This window comes from Ambystoma mexicanum, chromosome 10 (genome assembly GCF_040938575.1).
Source record: "Ambystoma mexicanum isolate Mex_15411 chromosome 10, UKY_AmexF1_1, whole genome shotgun sequence".
In the NCBI taxonomy this organism is placed as follows: Eukaryota; Metazoa; Chordata; class Amphibia; order Caudata; family Ambystomatidae; genus Ambystoma; species Ambystoma mexicanum.
In genome coordinates this window covers 240,412,706-240,435,913 of record NC_090932.1, presented here as the reverse complement: position 1 = coordinate 240,435,913, position 23,208 = coordinate 240,412,706, and the positions used below count along the sequence as shown (strand labels likewise).

The 23,208-nt window shown below is 46.0% G+C and overlaps 1 protein-coding gene across 1 annotated transcript in view; it reads left to right on the top strand.

Moving 5' to 3' along the window:
- The window catches only part of RBP1 (retinol binding protein 1), a 276,077-nt gene that overhangs the window by 144,949 nt on the left and 107,920 nt on the right, over positions 1 to 23,208 (top strand). Inside the window, exon 2 of the mRNA XM_069617772.1 lies at positions 2,543 to 2,721. Within this exon, the coding sequence (XP_069473873.1) occupies positions 2,543 to 2,721 (179 nt within the window). The remainder of the gene's footprint in view (positions 1 to 2,542; positions 2,722 to 23,208) is intronic.

Here is a 23,208-nt window from a genome sequence, read left to right as displayed (position 1 = left end):
GTGACTGCAACAAGAACATGATTTACAGTGGAGCATGGAATATGTTATGGGCACATCTTTATGAAGTGATTTACAGCCTAACGCTGGCATATATTGTGGGCGCAGTGGCATGAAGGGCATTTGGACTGGCATTGCTAGCATATGTTGTGGGCACACCCATTATGAAAATGTTGAAAAATGCTCCTGTGTACTTTTGGTGGCATGGCATCTACTGGATGTTATCATGTGTTGCCCTAGATAACCAAATGTAAATTCTGTGGTTTATACCCCCACCCCTTTCTCTCAAATTGTGCTCTCAAATGCACAATTTCAATGCATTATTTGAGTAAAAATTCTTAATGGGGAAATCTTCCCACCCCACCCCTGAACTACCTGACATTGCTTATGGCTTCCATGCTATGCATGCTTGGTTGCTCATACTAATGTGTATGCCATGGTATTGCCCCTTCACTAAAAATAATCGACTGCCACTACTGACAATGCATTGTCTAAAATTCCAGTGCCCGCTCAGGAGCCATGCACCTCCACAAATAGCTGCCCTGTCCACTGGCATGTGTACACCTGAACCATTGTGCCCAAATGTGCCAGCTGCCTCATCCGCTGCCATGTGCGTAATGCTGTTACTGCCCTTGCACAGTACCCATTTTGGTATGTTGGGGCAACAGGGACCAGGTGCCACACCTCCCAGTTGCTTGTATGGTCAGTGAAATGTGTTCGGTTGTGCTTACCTCTTTCACCTAGTGTGTCGCACCCCGGCGGTAGCATGATCGTGGCTCATGTGTGGTGTCCCAGGCCAGTCTGATAGGCTGTGGCATGGTCTGGGCTTCTTCGATATACTGGTGTTGACGAGTGGGTCCTCAGCATAGCTCTTAAGTGTCCCCATTATTTTTTTATGCTACTGGGGAAGGCTATCCCCCAGTGGCGGCACTTCCTTGTCCTCATCCAAGTATGGATGTCAAAGACTTGAAGCTGAGTCTGTCCATGACTGAGTGCATTCTTGTTGATCAACTCTGCCGAGCTCCCCCAAGTTCAATCCAGGCTGATGTCCATAAATCTCAATTTGTTCCAACTCCATTTCACTCCATGCACAAATTCGCTTGAGTTCACAATTGACTACAACCTCTTCTAGATTCAGCTCTCCAAGAAAAATAAGACCGCCTTGTAGCAGCTATCTCTATCTTCCACTCAGCCACGGCTTCTGACGGACTCATTCTGCACAACTGCTGTCCAAGTTCTGTTCGCCCTCTACCTACATGATAAAAATGCCCCGATGCAGGTATATCATACCATCATGTTCCCCTAAAAGTGAGTATAGCTTCACTAGCTTTTCACGCAGACTGAATCTGTCCCAAGATGTACTGTATTTGATGCATACGAAGTCAAAGATGACTCCTATACGAGCCTACTCGGCCGAAAAACGCCAGTGCAACACCACTAGCCCCAACTTCAGCAGTGTGGGAGCCAAGGACTGTGAAAACGAAAAATGTTACATCTGCATTCAGAGGCGTGGCCAGGATGGTCTAACAAGTGGAACCAGATGCTAAATTAGTTGGCCCCACAGCAGTGACGTTAACATCTATAAATGCCCACACAGCACCGCCGAGTGGTCTTTTACAGATATTGGGTGGGCCTTGCCGACTCGGGCCCTACCCCTTCTACTCCTCTGTCTGCATTCTCCTGTTACTCTCCTGGACTGTGGAACCACCTGCCAACATAAGTCCGGACAAACCCCCTTCTCCTCACCACCGTCTCCTGCGCTTAAAAAAAAAAAAACCTGAAACCCCTGCTATGTTCTCCAGAGAGCGCCCAGTTGAATGTAAATGTTCACCCCCAACATTTTCCTCTACCTCTCACCAGCCTTAACTTCTGCAACTGCTCTCAAGGTCTACAGATTTACCCTGCCCCCCTTCCCATGTGAGGGTGGAGGCTTCTAGCGCTTGCACAGCCTGCTATTGCTTGCCAGTTGGGATCACAATGCGTGCGTTCTCTATGCATAGATGACATACTGCAGAGTAATAGTGGCAGCTCCAGTCACTTCCCATATCATTTCTTAGAGGGTAAAGAGAGTTGAGATTCCATGGTCACTCAGTCTTTAGACTCTTCCTTGAGACTGCCAAAACATGGCAGTGACCTCCACACATAGGATTTTATGAAACCATCTGCTCACACCACCAACCTACTCCACACCTTCATACTCCACGCACACTATCGCTTCACTGTGAAAGAGCCATACGAACCATGTTGATGTTTCACCAGTTAACCCCTCCTCTGAAAACCAGGCAGTACCTCCACAGCAAAGGGATTCCAAAGCAAAGGGATTCCATTGGTTGATTGAAGAAGAGTGGGGAGCCCATGATGCTCTTATCATAGATTTGGTGAAAGCCAAAAGCGGGAGGGGCCGGTACACCGCAATTGTGTACAATGCTGCAAAAGGTGTTACTTTGAGGGGACATGGTTCTGCTAATACAGTTGGTGCAGTCTTCTTGGTGTCGCGGCTATTCTTTGGTCTGTTACCGAACGGTCTGTTTTTGTGTTTCTACAGATGTCAATGTGGCTATCCGAAAAATCGCCACCTTATTAAAACCGGACAAAGACATCGTTCAGGATGGGGACCACATGATCATAAAAACCCTCAGCACATTCCGGAATTACAACATGGATTTTCACGTGGGGAAGGAGTTTGAAGAGGATTTGTCCGGAGTTGATGATCGTAAATGCATGGTAAGTAGAATCATTCATAATCCGCCATGCAATCCTATTAATGAGTGGGGTCCGAATCCAGCCGATGGAGCACATGTAAGACCAGGATTAGGTGCTCAGCCTCTTTGCTAAAGATAAATAACAATGCACTTGTGTTAAAGTGCCTATGATGTTTTATTGAACCGGTAACTACGCCATAGCCAAAACCAATTGAAATGATGTAGCTGCGGGCAGCCACCCTTTGTTCTGCGCACATCTTAACACTGATGACAATTCACCAGTTCTAGTTCTTGGGAGGATAGCTCAGGGGTTACGTGCTCGCCTTGGAAGCAAGACGTCACAGAGCACCACAGTTTCGCTCTGCGGGTCCGTGCTTAGAAACCTCTGAGTATTAAGCGCGTTCTAAATAACCTATCGTATCACTCTGCTGTGCTTTGCTAGGCTTGCATAGTGTCCTTAGGATGGTTGGGTATACAGCAGTGACATCTATTGGATTTTATTTCTGCAATAATTGCCATGCTCGCAAAGACGTGAAGTGCTAAAGAGCTGAGGCTGATTTATTGAGATCCCTGTGCATGTGCCTGAACCACGCAAAGGGCATGTATGTGCATGTATGAGGAACAGCATGTTCTCTTTACTGCAACGCAATCTAGGTTCTGAGCAAACTAAACAAATCCTTGTTCACTCCGTATTTTTCAGGCCAGAATGTTGATAAGTTAAGCACCTTTTGGACTGATCTCACATAAAATTGACTTTAATGCAGTGTAGGTCAAGGGGGAGACTGAAGGGGGAACTTGTGCAACATTTTAGGTGTTCCCAAATGTTGCATTAGATTACCAAGTGGCTGCACGCATGCTCAACTCGACATCTTATCGTGGACTAATTGAGAACAGCTTCACAACAGAACATCCTCCTCAAAACAAAAGAGTAAGTAGACTTGCAACTTCATGTTTGGTGCAGTGGTGCCCTTGTGCAGGCATGAGGTTGCCTGCGTTCTCATCTGCAGGTGTTTTGTGCTTCCTGTTGAGGTCACTGTATGCCTGTATCACTTGTCATTGAAGTAAGGTGTTAGGGCAAGACAGAATTGCTGTGAAGAAACCAGTACTTTTCCACAGAGCAGTAGGAGCTTGAACTCTTAATACCTCTGGCCATTTTTTGTTTTGGATACTGTGCGTTCAATGATGTGGTTGTTTTGGCGTTCATGATTTTTCACTGTATATGTGAAGGGAGGATAGCTCTGTGGCAACGCACGGGTCTTGGAAGCAAGACCACGCGGAGCAACACCGGTTCGGACCCCGCTCTGCGCTTGGCTCCGATCTCGGGATTACAGTCGTTATAAATAACCTGCACTTGCATGATCCGAATGTGCAATGCCTGAGGATCACTCTCCCTTATCCCCCACCCCTTGCCTTGTTGCGCCTTCAGACACACATCTTTTTCCTGCAGATTTCTTTAAGCCTTCTCCATCTTGTCCATGGCATGCAAAGTCCAGCCATGAAGTGTGCATCGCCCTTTAGCCATGAGTCTTCAGTGTGAGGCTTGGAAGGATGTAGAGCTGGGAATAGATGCTCCTGCTTCATACGATTTGATTTTCTGTCAGCGGTTGTTAGGGATTTGACCTACTTGGAGTAACTGTCATGAAAGGTATCGCAAGGTTTCTCCAGGTTAGTGGGTGTATGGTCACCATTGTGTGAGCTTATTGTTGCAACTAATTCCCTCCCTCTGTGTGCAACTATATGGGTGGGTCTTGCCACTAATTGCTTTAGGTGTAGAGCGTCTAGTTTTGGCCTGAGTGCCCTTGCTGTAGGTTGAGGTTTGCCAGAATATGGAAGTTGACAGGTTTGTTGTGTATGTAAATGTGTCCAACATACAGGGGCTCATTCCGAGATTGGTGTTAATTCTGCTTTTATTTTCTCTGTCACGGTACCGTGACTCTGTCCGCCAGACTTACTTCCAGACCTTTTCCCCCTTTTTGAAGTCCATAGAAATTCATGGGAATATTGGCAACGTTACAGTACTTGGTGATGCCACCTGTGGCAATTCTGCCTACTTTTACTCTTCAAGTGGAGGATGTACCCTCCGGCACCTTGGTTCTTCCTTTTTTCCTGGCCTAATCTGCTCTGCCTTGCCCCACTCCTCTTTCTCACAGCATGCCCCTGGGGGAGCTCCACACCTCCCTTCCTCTGCACTCAATCCTTCTCGACCAGCCTGTTTAATGGAGGGTTCTGCCCACCATACCACCCTCGCTCTGTAGCGTGCCCCTCAGATCCTCACCCAATGCTCGTCTTTCCCTCCCTCTTAACCTCTTCTCCTTACCTCATTGGCCAAAACCAGGAAAGAAACAGACTTAAGCAACTCCCTCTCCTGAGTCTGCTCCCTGGTGAGTGCCGCGTTCAGAGACAGAGGGTTGAGTTCCTGCGTGTCAGTGTTTGCAGAGTTCACAAAGGAGGGTATAGCCATTGACCGGAGAGGTTCTGAGTGACTTTGCGTTGTCTACGATGTAGATCATAACCCCCAGCTGGAATATATCCCTTCTAGTGATTAGCTATTCATCCTTCATTGTATGTTGCATATGGATCTCATCGAAATTCAGGATTTCCTATGCACTTTGTGTGTTTGTTGTTTTTTACTTTTGTATGTCTTGGGTCGGATCTGTGTGATTTTACCGAACCCAAAGTTCCGACTCCCAAAAGTTCGAATGATTATTTTTTTTTAAATTAAATTCTCGAAATATATATGTGGGGGGTAGAGCCCCCCCGCAACTCCCCCACCTTACCCCTATACATTTTTTATATACTTTACCCCCCCCCCACATACATATATGCAGAAAATTGGGGGTCAGACTTTTGGGAGTTGAACTTTTGGTATTCAGTCCTTTTGTACAATACCTGGAGCAGGACCTAGATGTTAATTTGTTTCACAAGTGTCTTCTACATCAATAGATCGGCCTACATTGATGGATTGATTGGGCAAGTAGAGGTGCTTTTTTGGGGGTTGGTGAGAGCCAGCTAAAGGAAGGTCTTTTCCTAGAATTGGGCCTGGTGTCCTTGTTTGTATCAAATGTGCCTCTGAGTTAAGAGAGGCAGGCTCTAGGCCTGTGTTTCTTCTGCATATCATGTCTGCATGTAGTGCTGCATGGAGCGGCACCAGTGGGGCAGGAAGGGGGGTTTCTGGCGTTTTTTCCATTGAATTTCTTCGCTGACACTTGGTGTTGAGAGCCCTGTGGAGTATAGAAGAGAGATTGAAATTGCTGTTGAGCTTTCCTTTAATGTTTGTTTACTTCATGAACAGAGGTTCTTGTCGGGAACCGTTGCCACCAGGGTTACTTCTGTGGCATGGTGAACGTAACATCGCAGGTAGCGATGAGTGTGTGAGCATTCGTGTGACGTCACTGCACAGAACTGATTTTCATAATTCTCTGTCTGACATCGAAGCAAGAAGTTAAGACTTTTCAGAACCTGTATAGCAGCAAATCCACCAAGGCCACACTTTTGACATTTGTGTAGACATGTAATGCACATTTTTCAGATACTGCTGAAAAATGGTGCTGGTATCAGTCCTTCACTGGTAATTGCCTAGTACCTACATGGATTTGTATGATATCATATGTTAAAGGTATTTGTACCGCGCACCCTCACCAACGGAGTTGATCGCCATGATGGATTATTTATAATGCGCTTAATACCCAGAGGTTTCTAAGTGCGGGCCCCGGGGATCGAACCTGTGTTGCTTGGTGCCGTCTTGCTTCGAAGGCAAGCACGTTTCCCCTGAGCTATCCTCCCGAGACTGAGGTATTTGAGATGTATATAGCGCAAACCTAGCTAGCAAATAATGGCGCGTTGTACATGTCTTTGAGGTTATATGAAGTTAATGGGATTACAATACATTTTATGTATGTTCCTGGCACAGGGCTTAGATGTGATGCGGGAATGCAAGATCAGGTGGCACGTAAGTATTAACTGAAGAGCAAGGTCTTGAGTTTGTTCCAAAACTATAAGAGCATTGGCACAGTCTGAAATGTAACTGGGATGGTGATCCAGAAGGCAAAGACATATCAAGAGAAGGCCTCTTGTGTGCATGTTTCTTTCTTTTTGACGCTATACAAGGTGATGTAAGCCTATACAAAAGCCAGAAGTTGACTTTGCCAATACTTGTTTTCAAGCAGAGTTCAGTGGGAGAAACCGATCCAATTACAGATATTGCTTACAGATCAAGTTGGCTGAAGGCACACTTGAAGTCCAATTTATTACATCGGGAGCTGGTTTATAGCTGCAATTAAGCTATTACCTTTCAGACGGTTGATCAAACCCAGCAGGAGTGTGGGGGTAGTTGTTTGGGGGTGGCCATATGGACTGGCATAGCCCAGGGCAGTCAGTCGGTCTGTAAAATACCCTCCCTTCCTATCTTCCACCTGTATTCACTACCATGACCTTATTTTAATCTTAAACGAAGCACTTTCAGCTCCAACTAATAGTCAAAACTGCATCTCAAACCAGATTATAAAATGTCTTTGAGCGGCAGGGTCATATTCGTGCATGCTGACAGAAATTCAGTGGCTGGCAGCAAGAAGGAATGTTCTCCATTTCCAGTACAAACGAAAGCTTTGTAATTCTGTAACACTCTCCGCTCTGTCTCCGCAAAAACGTTGTGATACTGTAAACTCCTGTAAAGTTTTGACTACTCAAATTCCAAAAATGCACCCTTTTCATTCTGTCAACCACATTTAAATGGGTCTGGTTAGGGAGACTAATGATGGGCATGGTTTGAATCTGTATGCTGTTGTGTAGAGGGAAGACGATGCAGTTGGCTTACATGAGATGCGCTTAAGTGTGTTGGGGATCTTGCTGGGAATGAGGGACTGGCGGAAAGCTGGAGGATTCTACTAGCAATTGTCGGGACTGGAATTGGTCATCTGCAAGTTGCATGTCTTGGCATTCTGGGACTTGTAGTCCTGAATTTACACTCAGAAAATTAAAAGTACAACCCAAACAAAAAACAAAAACGTTTGGTTAAGTCCCACATGCACAGGGGACACTTTTATAGCTCTGCAAAATGTTTCAAAATTAGGCTGAAACATTATAGGACACTCGTGGCAACCTCACATAGATAAGAAAAATGCCATCCAGCCCTTCTTTTTTTTTTTCCTTTTAATTTTGGGATTTGTATTTTTTTCTCATTTCAAAATTTGCAAAACTGCAAGTTCCAGAATTCCAGGACACAAGAGGAATAGTTGACTTCTCACACATGGGGGAAACCTGAGAGTTTAAGAATAAATTGGAAGTTCCATCTTTTACACAATAGAAAATAAAGAGGGAGAGTTGGTTAATTTAAAATTTTCTTTAAATGAAATGTTCATTTTCTATGCAATGGTCAATTGTATTCAAGGGACTGTTACAATATCTCCAGATAGCTATAATGTGTTTACCCCTTTTATAAGGAAGCTTCCCCTTATCACCGCTCTAAACATTTTAATTTAGGCACCCTCCTCCCTAGGCCAAATGGGTTTCATTAGCTTTATGGGTGATTATGAGCTGCCATGAAGCTTCACTTGCAGTGTCCTTGCCCCGGTGGTGGCACTCTCACTCTAAGGTTGTGCTATGAGCTGCCATGAAGCTTCACTTGCAGTGTCCTTACCCCGGTGGTGGCACTCTCACTCTAAGGTTGTGCCCATGCACTTCCCCAATATTTTAAAAGCACACTCTTTCCTTGTTTTCAACATTCATTTTAAACACCCCTTATTCCTGAAATCAAGAAATCAGTAAAACAGTTGCAACACCAATGTGTTTTGCATTCTGCAACCTGCACAAGACAACCAGGCATCTGTGTATAGCCCTACTTGTCTTCGCTCCAAGAATTGTTTCACACGAGCATCTTCTGAATAAAATGTGCAATTATGTATGCATTATTCCTCACTGTCTTCATGTCCACGTAGACACATTGCAGACTAGATAGAGCTCGTGTGGTGCAGCAGGCATTTACTGTGGAGTATACACCGAATGAGGAGAATGCAAATGGCCCCTTCCCAGTCAGGCAGAGGGGCAATTAGCACTCTCCATTCACACTTGTGTCTGCCCTAGCCCAGTAATAAAAGATGAGACTTAAAGGTTTTTTTGTACATATTTCTTTTATCCGGATGTCCGAGTCAAACCTCTGTGTTTTACACTCCAAAATGCACCCTTTTCCTCATTTTCACAGATGAGGATGCGTACCACACAATTTAAGTGCCACCATTGAAGTTCTTGTCAGAATGCTTTTGTTCTCTTTCCTAGTTTCACTAACGGAATCCTACGCTTCTGCATTTGCCTCAGACCTGAGGTAAAACATGCATTTATTAAAATAAAAATGTTGCTTTCATTCAAGGCGACGTCTGTGAATTATAAATCTAGTGGCTGAGCTGAAGGCATAATTAGGACAATTGTATTACATCAGCAGCTGGTTTACAGCAGCAATTAAGCAGTGGTCGAAGCGTATGAAAAGAAGTAGCGGAACTATGTTCCCTGCTGGCCTGTCCCGCTCCCCCACAAAAAGATTACACCTTACCAGCCAACTCACACACTAGGGTCAAGTACTGCCCTCCTCCTAGTGGTCTCCACTTCCAAATCGGCCAGGATAGTAGGGTCCGCCTACTCAACCCTGGCGCCTATATTGTGGAACTCGCTGCCGCCCAACATTAGACTTAATGAAGACGTCATGGCTTTCCGGAAGGCACTAAAAACGTGTCTCTTCTCCTAAAAACACACAAGGGATTGCCGTAAATCGCTCGATTTGCCACCACAAGCACTAAACTGGTGTGGTACCCGACTCAATACAGACCCTTTCATAGACTCTCAGGCCAGACTATATCTACCCCCATTACCTGGAACTTTTGCCCCAGACTTGAAAAACAAATCGTAGTGACACCCATGTACTTTGCGGAATTGATTCTTTACCTTCACCCGCAGGAACACAGTATGATCTGATGCTTTGAGTTATCCGTCACCAATAATCTGGACCGACTGGGCCAGACTCGCAACCCAAGTGCTAATAGCAGTCATGAGTTTGATCAAGGCCATGCAATTATGCACTACGCGATCAGTCCTAGAAGGCAGATGCCTGCTAATCCTACTCATCTGGAAATCCAAGAGCAGAGCTAGATACCAGAGGGACGTCTCGCACTTATTTTGCTAATCACACATATCAGGGAATGTATTTAGCAGAACTACCTACCAGGAATCTACCAGGCATAACTACCAACCCAAGTGCCAATAGCACCTATGAACTTGATCATTGCCCTGCAATTATGCACTATGCAATCAGTCCAAGAAATGCCCTGATTGCTAATCCCACACATCAAGGAAACCATGAGGTGAACTATATACCAAGGAACATTCTAGCACTTCTTCTCTGATAATCACAACTATCTGGGAATGCTTTGATAGAACCACCTATCACGAATTGCTTTTAGCAGACTTACTGACTGAGGATGCTTCTAGCACTTATTGACATGAGCTCTGGATAGATCTACCTGTCACCACCCGTCAGTCTTCGCCATAGCAATTTGACCCAACATGACACAGGGAGGACATCTGCCTAATAGCCCAATCCCAATGCAGATACCACCCCCACAACAGGCACTGGAAGCTGAACCGGAACATGGACCCCCTGGAAAGCACACAGACACTCAAACACACCAATATGCTAACTCTTTCCTCTGCACCAGCAAACAATAGAATGAGCTGCACACATAGTTGCACACCTCCACGTTCACCTCAAAAATCTTTATAATATAGCTGTACCCCTTGAAATCAGCCTAGCTGCACACATAGACTCATTCACAAACCAGAATGCAGATACCCAAGTCAATTGGTGCACACATTCTACTGATCTCACACAACCACCACATCACAGCTATCACTAGTATGCAGCAACACACCACCCTTTCCACACTGGCTGCACACATACGGAGTGCACCAAAGCACATTTTACTACATTACTCTTTGCACTCGCCTGTACTGTGGAACCCGAGGGCGTTCAACCCACAGCGCTTTCGAATCATACCAATGGTAAAAGGCGCTATACAAATGCCCAATAAAATAACAAACCTCATTGCCACGCCCCCTCCCACGCACAATACAAACCCACAAACAAATGTGCTGGCTGTTTAAGGGAACGTTCAGTGCAGTGCACTGAGGTGCAAGTTTCAACTGCTTCCTACATTATTTTAAAACGAAACCGTTCCGGAACAGTTTATTAAAATAAAAGTATAGGAACAGTAAAAATTATAAAAAAGAAGAGTAGCACCTGTCCCAACCGCTCCCGCCCACTTCGACCACCGCAATTAAGCCATTATCTTTCAGAAGCCTGGTCAGAAACCACAGAGACCCCAGCGGGGTGTGTTTTGGGCAGGGAAGAGCAGGTAGCAGTGAAAACACCCATAGAGGCTTGGCAGGCCATGGGCTGTGAATGAATGTGTAAATAATCAAAAACACCTGCCTGTTCTGTGTCCCCTACTAAATGTAATCTCTCTCCTTTATTCACTTCCTATGACAATAGTTTTGGTTTATCGGCAGCGCTTACAGCAATACCTAATAGCCAAAACTAAAACGTTCTTTAGGAGGTGGAGGCAGATTAAAAGGAACGTTCTCGTAGCCACGTGAGTCACGTTGCAGGAGGGCTTGACATTCCAGAGTGGAATGTTCATTCAGCAGTCATATCCAGCCGTCTGTAGTTATTTGCAGCCTTAGTGCCATGAAAACTGAAGATGGGAGATAATGGAGATGTGCAGCAGTAATAAAGCCCTTTCACCTTTCATTTACTGGAAAGAAATCCATTTTCCATTTCCAGCAGTGAGGCATTTTAGTGCACCTTGGCTGTGGCAAGAGGTCACTCCTAAAAATATACATTTTGCTTGAAAGCTAAATCTCCTGCAGAGATTGTGGCCGACTCATTCCAGCCCGGACTGCGCTCTGAAGGGTTTCTACACAATGGTAACTGGGTTACTCTGTTCCGGAAGTCACTGGGCGGGAGATGGTCTCCTTGCCGACATCTGACCGGCCAAGATGGAGGTTATTCAGTCTCTGTCTACAAGGCTGAAGGTCATTTATCGCCGAGATTGCTCAAGACTTCACGCACACAGTGTAGGTTTTTGTTAAACGAGAGGGAAATGCAGACATTACCAACAATAATGTGAGCAAAATATACGTTATGTTAAAAAAAAAAACCTTTGTGCGTACAGCAGGCTTCTGATAGTCATAGTTTGTGATTGCTAAAGTGACTCCAGCTGTAAAGAGAGAGGCTGCAAAGGGGGGATTCACACGCCAAGTTTATTTTAAATCCAAACAATACAAAGCCCACTTTTCCCCACAATGCCCACTAAAAATACCAATGAAATTCAAAATGGCCGTATTGACGGAAGCTGCTGCGTTCTTCTGCATTTGCATCTTTGAATGGATGCATAGGGGTGCAGCATGCGCCCCCTTATTTTTCTTACATTGGTTCACAGTAAAGGAAACTCTCGTTGGCCAAGACAGCAGTCTCAGCTTTCCTCTAGGCAGACACGCTGGACCTGCCATGAATGTATAAATTCTGCAACATATTTAAAAAACGTGGATTTTGTTGACCATTGTATTTAGAAATGGTCGCAATTAATGTGCGAGTGTATTACATATATAATGATATTACGCACAGTAGGTATGAGTAGTGTTTCACAGTAGTGAATTATTACATTGAGCACGTGGGCTGCAGACAATATAATATACTATCGTTTTTATTCTTTGAAGCATTTCCCTCTTCCCTTTCACTAAAGTAGAGTAGATGAACCATTGTTGAGAAATACAAATTGCTTTTTTTGGGGTATTCCACTATTCCTGTATATTTTCCTAACGTGAAATATTGATTGGTGTTTACATTATATATATCTTTGTGTTTTGTATAGAATGTTTTAATAAGTGTGTTAACCCTGTACCTAAACCATTGGACAATTCCCTTTCTTAAATCCGATTTAGATATAGTTGTAGTCTTGCAAAGTGGTTGTATTTTGGTTTGTAATATTCTTTCTTTGCATTGGTGTGTCCACTCTCTTTCATTGATTCTTAAATGCACAAGGTAAAAATAGATTTAACCTAAAAAAAAAAGAAATGCAACCTTTCTTGAATCGATCATCTCAATCTGTCCTGCTTTGCCAGATGCTCTCTTCCCCTCTCCACTTGTTCCAATGCTGCATAAGGATGTATTAAAAATGAGAAACGGGTTCTAAGAAGACTATATAATTCAATGCTATTTTAAATTTCCACTTTTATTAACTCTTCCTCTTAATGGTGAGCGCTGTCATGTTGCATTCGCGACCTGCAGCCTCCCACACCATCAAGGTGGACGGCCCTCGTTCGGGCCGAAACATGGGGGGGAAGTGGGGGAAGGGGGCGGGGGCAGGGGCAGTTGGTTTCAAGAATGGAATAAAATAAGTTGTGCTGCATATTTACTCTGCATCTGTGTTGTCATTCTCGCCAGAAGCGAGACCGGCGTAGAAAGCAGGAGTTCAGGGTCCCGAGCCTGCATCTCGACACAGGCGACAAGGAGCCAGGTGAACCCAGCATGTTTGTGCCTCACACGCACAGGATGGCTCGAGCGGCCGCGTGTCCTCGGTGCTGAGGTTAGCCACGCAGGGGCACAGCAAGCGGCGGGCCTCCGGAGCATGCCATCGGGCATTGCACACGCGTGTCTGCACACCTCCTGGTGCTAGGCCCGCCCCTTCTCCAGGCTCACAATGAGATGCAGCAGTCTCCAGCCGTTGCTGCACATGCCCACAATATCGGAGGTAGGAAAAGCCCCTTCAGTGAGGACCCCTAGCACTGCAGGTAGCCCCTGCCAAGAAAATCCCCACCACACCCAGACCCCAGTGAACAACAAGGGGGGGGGGGGAAGAAGGGGAGATGACCTAAGTAGCCAAAGGCATTGGGAAAAGGACCCTGAACACCCAGAGCCCAGGGCTGCCATCAACCACACCCGGCACAAGAAGGGGAGACCTCCCACTTGCAACCAGCAAAGACCTGCCATGTCAGACCAAGAGGTCTCATCCTCGTCCGCGGATGGAACATCAGGGGGTGCACCAGGACCCGGCAACCCCTCTGGGGGTGCCTCACAAGTACTACACCTGCCTCATGCCTTGGATCTTCGTGACACCAGCAGCCTAGGGCCCAGATGAGCAACCTGGTTAAGGGACTTCAAATTCTATGTCCGAGCCATCATGCAGGTTAACTGCTCAATTTGGAAACAGCATCATACCAAAACCTACGTGAGAAGCTGTCGGAGTATTTCACAACCAACATTGACTGGGAGACATTGCTTTGTCCTGACGTCTCCTATGAAAGCTGAGTCGCTCGACAACTTCGTTATGAGGCTCTGCATAAAGCTAAAGTACTGCGAATTCCACGGATGATCAAATGAAGAGGCCTTACAATCCTCGGTCATAGCTGGCTGTGAATCGCAAACCTTTTGAAAGAAATTCCTACAAAAAAAGCAGTGGCTGTACGAAATGTTGGCCCTGGCTCGCATGGAGGAAGCAGTAGAATCACAACTCGACAACCTAGGCAAGATCGCCATACAGCCAAAACCAGTTGAGGCAGATGCCATCAACAAACTGTTTACCATGCCCAATCAACCCGGCAAACGATCAGAAGCCATGTGCTTCCGATCTGGATATGAGTATCCTCACACCGGTGAATGCCCAGCCTTAGGACAACAATGTGCTGACTGTGGCGGCGACAACCACTTCCGAGCTGTCTGTAAAAATGCACCAGTCACTACACCTAGCAGGAGACCTCTCAGAGAACAACACGGATAAGCCATCCAGGGAAATAAACAAGACGGCGTACCCAGAAATCCAAGGCGAGAAGAACAGGAATACAGGGGCTCCTATACACGAGACGATCGTCGGGCCCCCCAACGGCTCCAGACGCAGTGGTATAAGATTTGTCCGATACAATGAAATGAGGTCGCCCTCGAGCCGAGACTCCTCCTTGTCAGGAGAGGACCAACGGAAGAAGGGCTACGTGTGGACTCTAAACAATAGCGCAGCCTCCCAACACAGCCCCATCCTCATGCTACAAGTAAATGACACCCCACTAGAGTTTCACATCGACATGAGGGAGATGGTCAATATCATCCATGAAGAGGTGCACAATTCGCTCTCCTGAACCCCAAAAAGTCATCGGTCTACATCTACCCGTATGGGTCCACCACGCTCCTCCCATGCAAGGGTGTCATATCTGCGTGGTGCATCCACAAGGCCCACGCCGCAAAGATTCCACTACACGTCCTAAAGACTGAGGTCAACAGCGCCTGCGTACTCAATTTAAGGACTGCAGTCGAAATGGGGCTAGTACACATCCTGTACCCATTAATTGCCCATAAGTATTTCACCAAACCTGAGGACATCGAAGCGGAATTCCCGAATCTCTTAAAAGGACTAAGCAAATTAAAACGCTGGAAGATTCAACTCCACATCAACCCCGAGGTCAGACCATTGGCCCAACATTACCGGGGCATACCAGTTAATATACAATGGAAAGTGGAGGAAGAAATAGACAAACTTCTACAACAGCAAGTCATTGAACCAGTCACAGGCCAAACCCCATGGGTTTCACCCATAATCCCTGTGCCCAAGAAATCACCTGATGGCTCAATAAGACTATGTGTAGATATGCGGAGGGCCAACGGAGCGATAGAGTGCGAAAGACACCAAGCGTCCAGGATCACAGACATGATAGACCTGCTGCATGGTGCAAAGGTATTTTCAAATTGGATCTCACAAAAGAGTGCCACCAAATCGAGATAGCACCTGAGTCTCGATATATCGGCACCTTCGTCACACACCTGTATCTATTTCAATATAAATGACTCAGTTTTGGCATTTCGTTGGCCGCCAAGATATTTCAGGAGGGGAATCACAAGATGATCCGGCAGGTACCCAACTGTCTCAACTACTCAGATGACGTCCTCGTATTTGGAAAGTCCAAAGAAGAGCACGACGTGGCTGAACATAGTGTGCTCAGACCTCGAAGCGGCCAGCCTAACCCTCAATTAGGCCAAATGGGAGTTTGGCAAGGGCTCCTTTTTATTCTTTGGCCACATCTTCTCAGAGAGGAATGCAGCTGGATCCAGACAAGGTGGCAGCATGTACTACGGCACAACCACCGCAAACCACCTCCAAAGTGTGTTCCTTTTTAGGTGTCGCAAGTTACTGCTCATGATAGCTCAAAGACTACGCCACCGTCAGCAACCCTTGTCGATTACTCACCCAAAAAGATCAACCGTTCGAATTGTCAAGAGACTGCCAGAGTGCTTTCGAAACCTTCTGCAACAACATTGCCAGCGCAGAGGACATGGCATACTTCGACGCCAAAAGAAAGACTGAAGTGATAGGGCTGGCATCCACTATCAGACTAGGTGCCATACTAATGCAGCGGGAACCCACTGACCCATCTAACGTATTCATCATTGTATATGCCAGCAGAATCCTCACGGCCATAGAAGAAGCATACTCCTAGGAGGAGAAAGAGAGCCTCGCGTTCATGTGGGCCTGTGAATACTTCCACCAGTTCTTATATGGAAAGGTATTCACGGTCGTCACAGATCATCAAGCCCTCCTGACAATCTATGGAGACCCAAAGGCCAGAATGCCTCCCAGGATAGCCCAATGGGGCCTGCGATTACAGCATTACAAATTCAACATCATACATCGCTCTGGTAAGGAAGAAAACCCAGCAAATTATCTATCTGGTCACCCTGCAGGCCCAGCTCAAGCGGGACCATCCATTGCAGAAGCCTACATTAACTATATCGTTCACCACCTACAGCCGCTCCCGGGGGGACTGGGCCGACCTTGCAGCCACATCAGAACGGGAAGTGGCCCTCGCCATCGTCACTCACTGCGTCAAGGCAGGGAAAACCTCACAGCTGAAACATCAGGCCAGGAACGAGAGTAAATCGGTGAAGGACGACATAAGGTGCATGGACTTAGTAAAGGACGAACTGACAGTCATTGATAACGACATTGTCATGAAGGGTTGCAAGGTAATCATTCCGGAATCACTACGAGAAAAGACAGTCAGGTTGGCACATGAAGGCCACTAGGGGGTGGTATCCATAAGGCGCCTCCTTCCACAAAAGGTGTGGTTCCTCAAGCTAGATGCCATGATATGTGCCAGGTGGCTCAGCCTCCACACCCCAACCATCTACAAATATCCCCGCTCCCAGAGAATGTCTGGGAAGAACTAGCGGAGGATTTCTATGGTCCTCTTTCCAACGGTACTTACATACTCATACTCATCAACGAGCATTCACGTTTTCCAGATGCCCAGCTGGTAGTGAGCATGTCAGCCACATGTGCGATTCCCGTCCTGGACCGCATGCTGTCAATATATGGGATCCTAAAAAACAAACTCTGACCACGGCCCACCATTTGCCACCCAGGACTTCCAAAACTTTGCAAGATAATGGGGTTCCAGCACAGAAAGATAACTCCACGCTGGCCTCAAGCTAACGGCATAGTTGAGAGATTCATGGCCAGCATCAATAGGACACTGCAAATAGCCACCATTCTTAACAAGCCTTTCGAACAAGTGCTATACCAACTGCTGCTTGAATACTGCCACACGCCGCATAACACCACAGGGGTCTACCTCCCGGATCTATTGTTCTGCAGACACGTCAAGACGAGATTGCTCGAAGGCCCCACCCAGCCACCCCCAACACTGCTTGAACAGCAGGCGAGAGACAAAGATCAGGAATAGAAAAGCAAAATGAAGGACAGGGCAGACACCTGACGAAGAGCCAAAGAATGCATCATCGAACCGGGGGACCAGGTGCTAGTACACCAACCTAAGGACTGGAAGGAGGACTCCACATTTGCACCCAAACTCTTAATCGTGACCAGTAGAAAGGGCACCATGGTCCCAGCCAGTGGAGACCAGCAACGGTCCATGACCAGGAACTCGTCACACTTTAAGAAGATCACAGCAGATCCATCCCTAGTGTGGGAGCATGCATACGACCGCCAAGAGGACAGGCACTCAGATGAGTTCTACCAAGGGGAGCGCCAAGAAATCCGACTGAATCCAATTTTGCAAAAGCTTCATATATATAATAAACAGGAGTTTAAGAATGTGCTACATACGTAGACAGACAGTATCTAGTTGCAAAAGGTTACACTAATGAAATCTTACCAGCTACCTCATTAGCAGCTAGTCGATGGAGCACCTTCTAAGAACATGAAATAAATGTAAATGCCCTATAAATGTCAGACATGAAGTACATTCTGACTCCTTAAGAAGGTATCTAAATGCGTTGCTGTTGCTTGGAAACTTGTCGCTATCAATAGCAGTATAGGCTTTGCTTCATTGGTTACCACTATACAGAATTCCAATGATGGAAATCGCATTTCAGAGGTGGTGGGGGTGTTGCTATGCTTGCCTCTATCAAAGCATATACTTTTTCCTACAGTCAACTTTTTCCTACAGTCTCAACTTTACTTTTCTTTGAACCTTTCACCTAAAAGTCTTCCTCATGCTCGAGTAACAAACTATTTAAACGTCTCTGGAGCATACCATGCCTTGAATTATATTGTGATGCACTTGTCCATCTAATAAACCTAGAAGGGGGGGGACTTCCATGGTGTAAACACGTTAGGAAAACCCTATATGTTCCGAATGAACAAGAGCTTTAGCTTTGTCCTGCGAAAAAATTGACAGGGCGGCGGCTGTAGAGTCAAAGATTTCATCATGGTCCATAATAGGTGTCGTACGGAGGAGTCTTGTCAACCCCTAAAGTTGGGTCAAGGCTACTTGGAAACTAAGCTCAAATTTGAGTTTGAAATATACCACTCAATTGAACAACCATATGCACAAATGTTATTAGTTTGATTTTTTTAATGGTCTCCCTTAGTTTGGCTTCATTCACTAAATCGTGGAGTGTGGGGGCTTCTGGTAAGTGCCCTCTATGTAACCAACAAGAAGAAACTGTTTGCCACTTTATTGTTTCCTGTCCATGCTTTAGTGATTGAGGACTCAATATCTGATATATGTTTATTAATGTGTTTCAAAGCTCTTCAAAGCAAGGGAGGGAACAAGGGAAAATACAATGACTTTCTTACAGGCCATGAACAGTAAGGATGTGAAATTAACTATCGTATCCGCCCTGACGACATTTCAGATAGTGAAGAGCTAAGACAGACGAGGAAGAGATTGGGAGAGTGGGAAGGAAATGGAAACAGCCATGCGACTACCGTATTTGGCCTGATGACATTTCTGGTAGAGCCTGAGAAAATGAAAAGGTGAGGGAGAGGGGTACAGAAAGGGATGGGAGGAACAAAGCAAACGACTATCGTACTAGGCCTGATGACATTTCAGATAGTGCTGGAGGGTGGGGGGGGTGCAAACAAGGAGCACGGGGAGGAGACAGACGAGGTTGCTATCATACTAGGTCCAGGGACAATTCTGAATAAGTGCATAGAAGAAAGTAAGGGGAGGAGGGGAGGAGATGGGAAAAGGGAGGACGGGAGAGGAGGAGAAAACAGAGTAAGCAGTCAGAGTGGAGAAGCAAGAGGGGAGAGCAAATACAATTGCAGAAGTCAGCCCACTACTTATCTGGGCAGGAGCCCTGCAGCACCTCTGTGGCTGCCCTGCGCACCGGCGCTGGATCCGAGCTGCTGGAGCAGCATCTTCACTACTGCCGCGTCGAGCACGACAACACAGCTGATCGTGAGCCACAGCGTCTTGTGGCCTCCACCTCCCACCACGCCTGTGCTTGTACCCTGTGCACATTGTGGCCTCACCTCAGGAGCCCACACGAGGGAAATCGCCGAACCGACCCTCAAAATGGCCGCCACACCGAAAGCACTGTTAGCGTTCGCACTGGTTGCCTAGCAACCTCATTTAGCATTTGAATCGTATGCTAGGACCGGAGGCGGAAGCCGGCCCTAATCAACCGAAGGCCCGCTAACCAAAGGCCCTTCCTGTCTGCCCCTGTCCGCACCTGCAGCACGGCGCTGGACTCTGCTCTGCATAACTGCAGCTCGACATTCTTTGGCTACCTTACGTTACCCACACCTCAACGTTCACACACTGCCTAATGACGAGCAGGATATGACCTGAACGATCTTCATCTGTATCAGTCCGGTAAGACTTTTGCCCAAAACGCTGCTTTTTAATGAAGTCTGCTATGTGTCTCTACTCATTGCAATGCACGCCCACTGCCTGAATACACTGCGATGCTCGCCAAGCATGTGTAGAGCGTTCACCACTGTCTTCACCAGTAATCTATGACTTATAACACTGCCGATAGCTATTGCTGGCACACATGTACAATGATGGTCGTGTGCCCTATGGTCTTTAACAGACCACACATGATTGTTCTGTGCCTTTATGGTCACTAAAAGACCACACTTGATTGTATTATGCCATATGGTCGCCTACAGACCACACTTGATTGTTGTGCGTTGTGCCTTTTGGTCACCTACAGACCACATCTGATTGACTTGTGTTGTGCCTTATGGTCGCCTACAGACCACATTTGATTGATTTGTGTTGTGCCTCTGGTCTCCTACAGACCACACTTGATTGTTGTGTTGTGCCTTATGGTCGCCTACAGACTACATCTGATTGATTTGTGTTGTGCCTTTTGGTCGCTAATAGACCACACTTGCAACACCTGCCTACCAGCAACGCTACCCACATCATGTATTGGTGCATAACTACTCTCATCCATCTACTGTATATCTACACAAGACGTTGGACTAGTCAACCTAACCCACATTCTAATCAAGACACATACACCAGCACACATATGGTAACCACCACCCTCACTTCGTGGCCTAGCACCATGACACCGGCAAACCCGTATTTGGATGATCCAGCACTCTGGATACGCCACTTTGCTACTAGACCAACACCTAACCAACCTTGTACTACTGCTATTAGAAACATTAGATTGAATTCTAGAACTAGCCTACCTACCTTTCCATGCTCTCTCCACCCTAGCATTTTTAATAGAAACATTAGATTGAATTCTAGAACTAGCCTACCTACCTTTCCATGCTCTCTCCACCCTAGCATTTTTAATAGAAACATTAGATTGAATTCTAGAACTAGCCTACCTACCTTTCCATGCTCTCTCCACCCTAGCATTTTAACCAGAAACTCTAGATTAAGAGCCTGTAGTATGAAACACTTGCATATTGATCACAACCTTGCCAACTCGACCATTGACTCAGACAAGCTAGCCCATAACCATTTGCATGACCTACCTATACCACCAGAAAAATCTCCCCAAAAAGACAAACTTATTAAAGCAGCCTTGGTGAATGCTAGGTCTCTTCCTGCCCATGCTCTTGATATCTCTGACTTTATATCTCACGAAAAGCTCGATCTCCTTGCAGTCAAGGAAACCTTGCTTAATGCTGCCTCCGGTCCATCTCTGGCCCTTGCTATACCTAATGATTATGCTATTATTAGATGCGACAGAAACACCACAAACGAAGGGAGGTGGACTCGCCCTCATATTCAGAAATACCTTCGACATTAAAGTCATCCAGGATGCTCAAATCCCCTCTGCTGAATCCTTGTCTATCAAGCTACCCCTATCACCCAACCACACGGCAACTATGCACCTTATTTACCGACCACCAGGTCCCATCTCTTCTTTTATAGAGGACATTGCGTCACTCATAACCACAGATACCAAACCCAATTCTCAAACCATCTTACTTGGGGACTTTAATCTTGGTTTTAACGACCCTAAGAACACTAACTCCCATGACCTAGCCAACACCTTATCTGACTTGGGTCATACGCACATTATTCACGAGCCCACTCATATCAAAGGCAGAACACTGGACTGGCTCACTCACCTCAATTGCTCTATTGACCTCCTATCCAATGACCCATGCATTTGGTCGGATCATCATAAAATAATCTTTTCTATCAAAGCCAACACACCCCACTTGGCGCCTATCATCGCCCCAGCCACCATCACGAGAAATAAGAAAGACATTACACCTGACAAACTCCTACCCATATTACTCCCCATCCTGAACAATATTGACTCAGATGCTGACCCCACAGTTTTAGTGGATATCTACAACCAGGCTATACTCAAAGCACTGAACACCATCGCCCCCCTAAAATTGTGGAAACCCAAACCACAGCGTCACCTTAACACTTGGTTCACGCCGAAGTTAAAAGAATTACGCAAAACTAAGAGAACCGCAGAGGCACATTGGAAAAAACATCCCACAGCATCCAATAAGACTGAGCTAACCCTAGCCTCCTCTAGTTACAAAGAAGCCATCTTTCTTGCTAAAAAATACACCGATAACAAAAGGATTACACAAGCGGAATCCAACACAAAAGAACTTTTTAAGATTCTGAAAGAACTAGAATCCCCCACTGCCCCTATAGACAAATGTGTTGCTGACGCACTATGGTGTAGTAATATTCAGAAGGCCTTATTAGATAAAATAGCTTGCCTACAATCTAAAATCAACGCAAAAGAATCCCTACTACTAGCTGACCCGGACTACAAACAATTACCTAACAATTCACCTTCCTTTAAGTCAACTTATAAACCTTTCAGCTTCTCACCCCTCTCAATCTGGGAAGTAGAAAACATCATCAGGAAACTTAAACCCTCAAACTGCCAAGGTGATGCCTGCCCTGCCCCGATCATCAAAGCTGCCGCGCACGATCTGGCACCATTCATTACCAACCTCATCAATGCCTCCTTCAAATCTGGAGTAGTACCTGATAACCTAAAAGACGTGTGGGTCATTCCACTCCTCAAAAAACCTACTCTTGACCCAGTCAACCCGTCTAACTATAGGCCGATAACGACTGTACCTTTCTTATTAAAAATACTGGACAGAGCAGCCTATTTACAAATACAGGTCTACTTAGAATCAAACAATCTCGTAGGACTTAGGCAATCAGGTTTCCGACCAAGACAGCACAGAAACAGCATTAATAGGTCTCACTACCCAGATCCAAATCTTGAAAGAGAATGGGAAACGTGCACTCCTCTTACTGCTTGACCTGTCAGCAGCTTTTGACTTGGTGAACCACCAAACACTCTGTTACCTCTTGAAAACTGCAGCACACTTTTCAGACGCAGCCACGGCTTGGCTCAGTTCCTTCTTGGCAAACAGAACCATGAGGGTCTTCTCTCCCACTGATTCTGCTGAACCCTCACCAGTACCTTATGGAGTCCCGCAAGGCTCTTGCGTGTCCCCGACTCTTTATAATGTATTCACAAAGCCCCTCTTTGATATCCTTGACTATCTGGGTGTCACGTATACCAATTACGCGGATGACACCCAGATACTCATTCCTATCTCGGATAACTATGAAACAGACAGCAAAAACCTTAATGAAATCTACTCAGTAATACAAGCATGGATGGCACATCATGGACTTTGTCTCAATGACAAAAAAACTGAGTTGATCATCCTTGGCACTCACGCCAAACTCAAAAATCTTAATC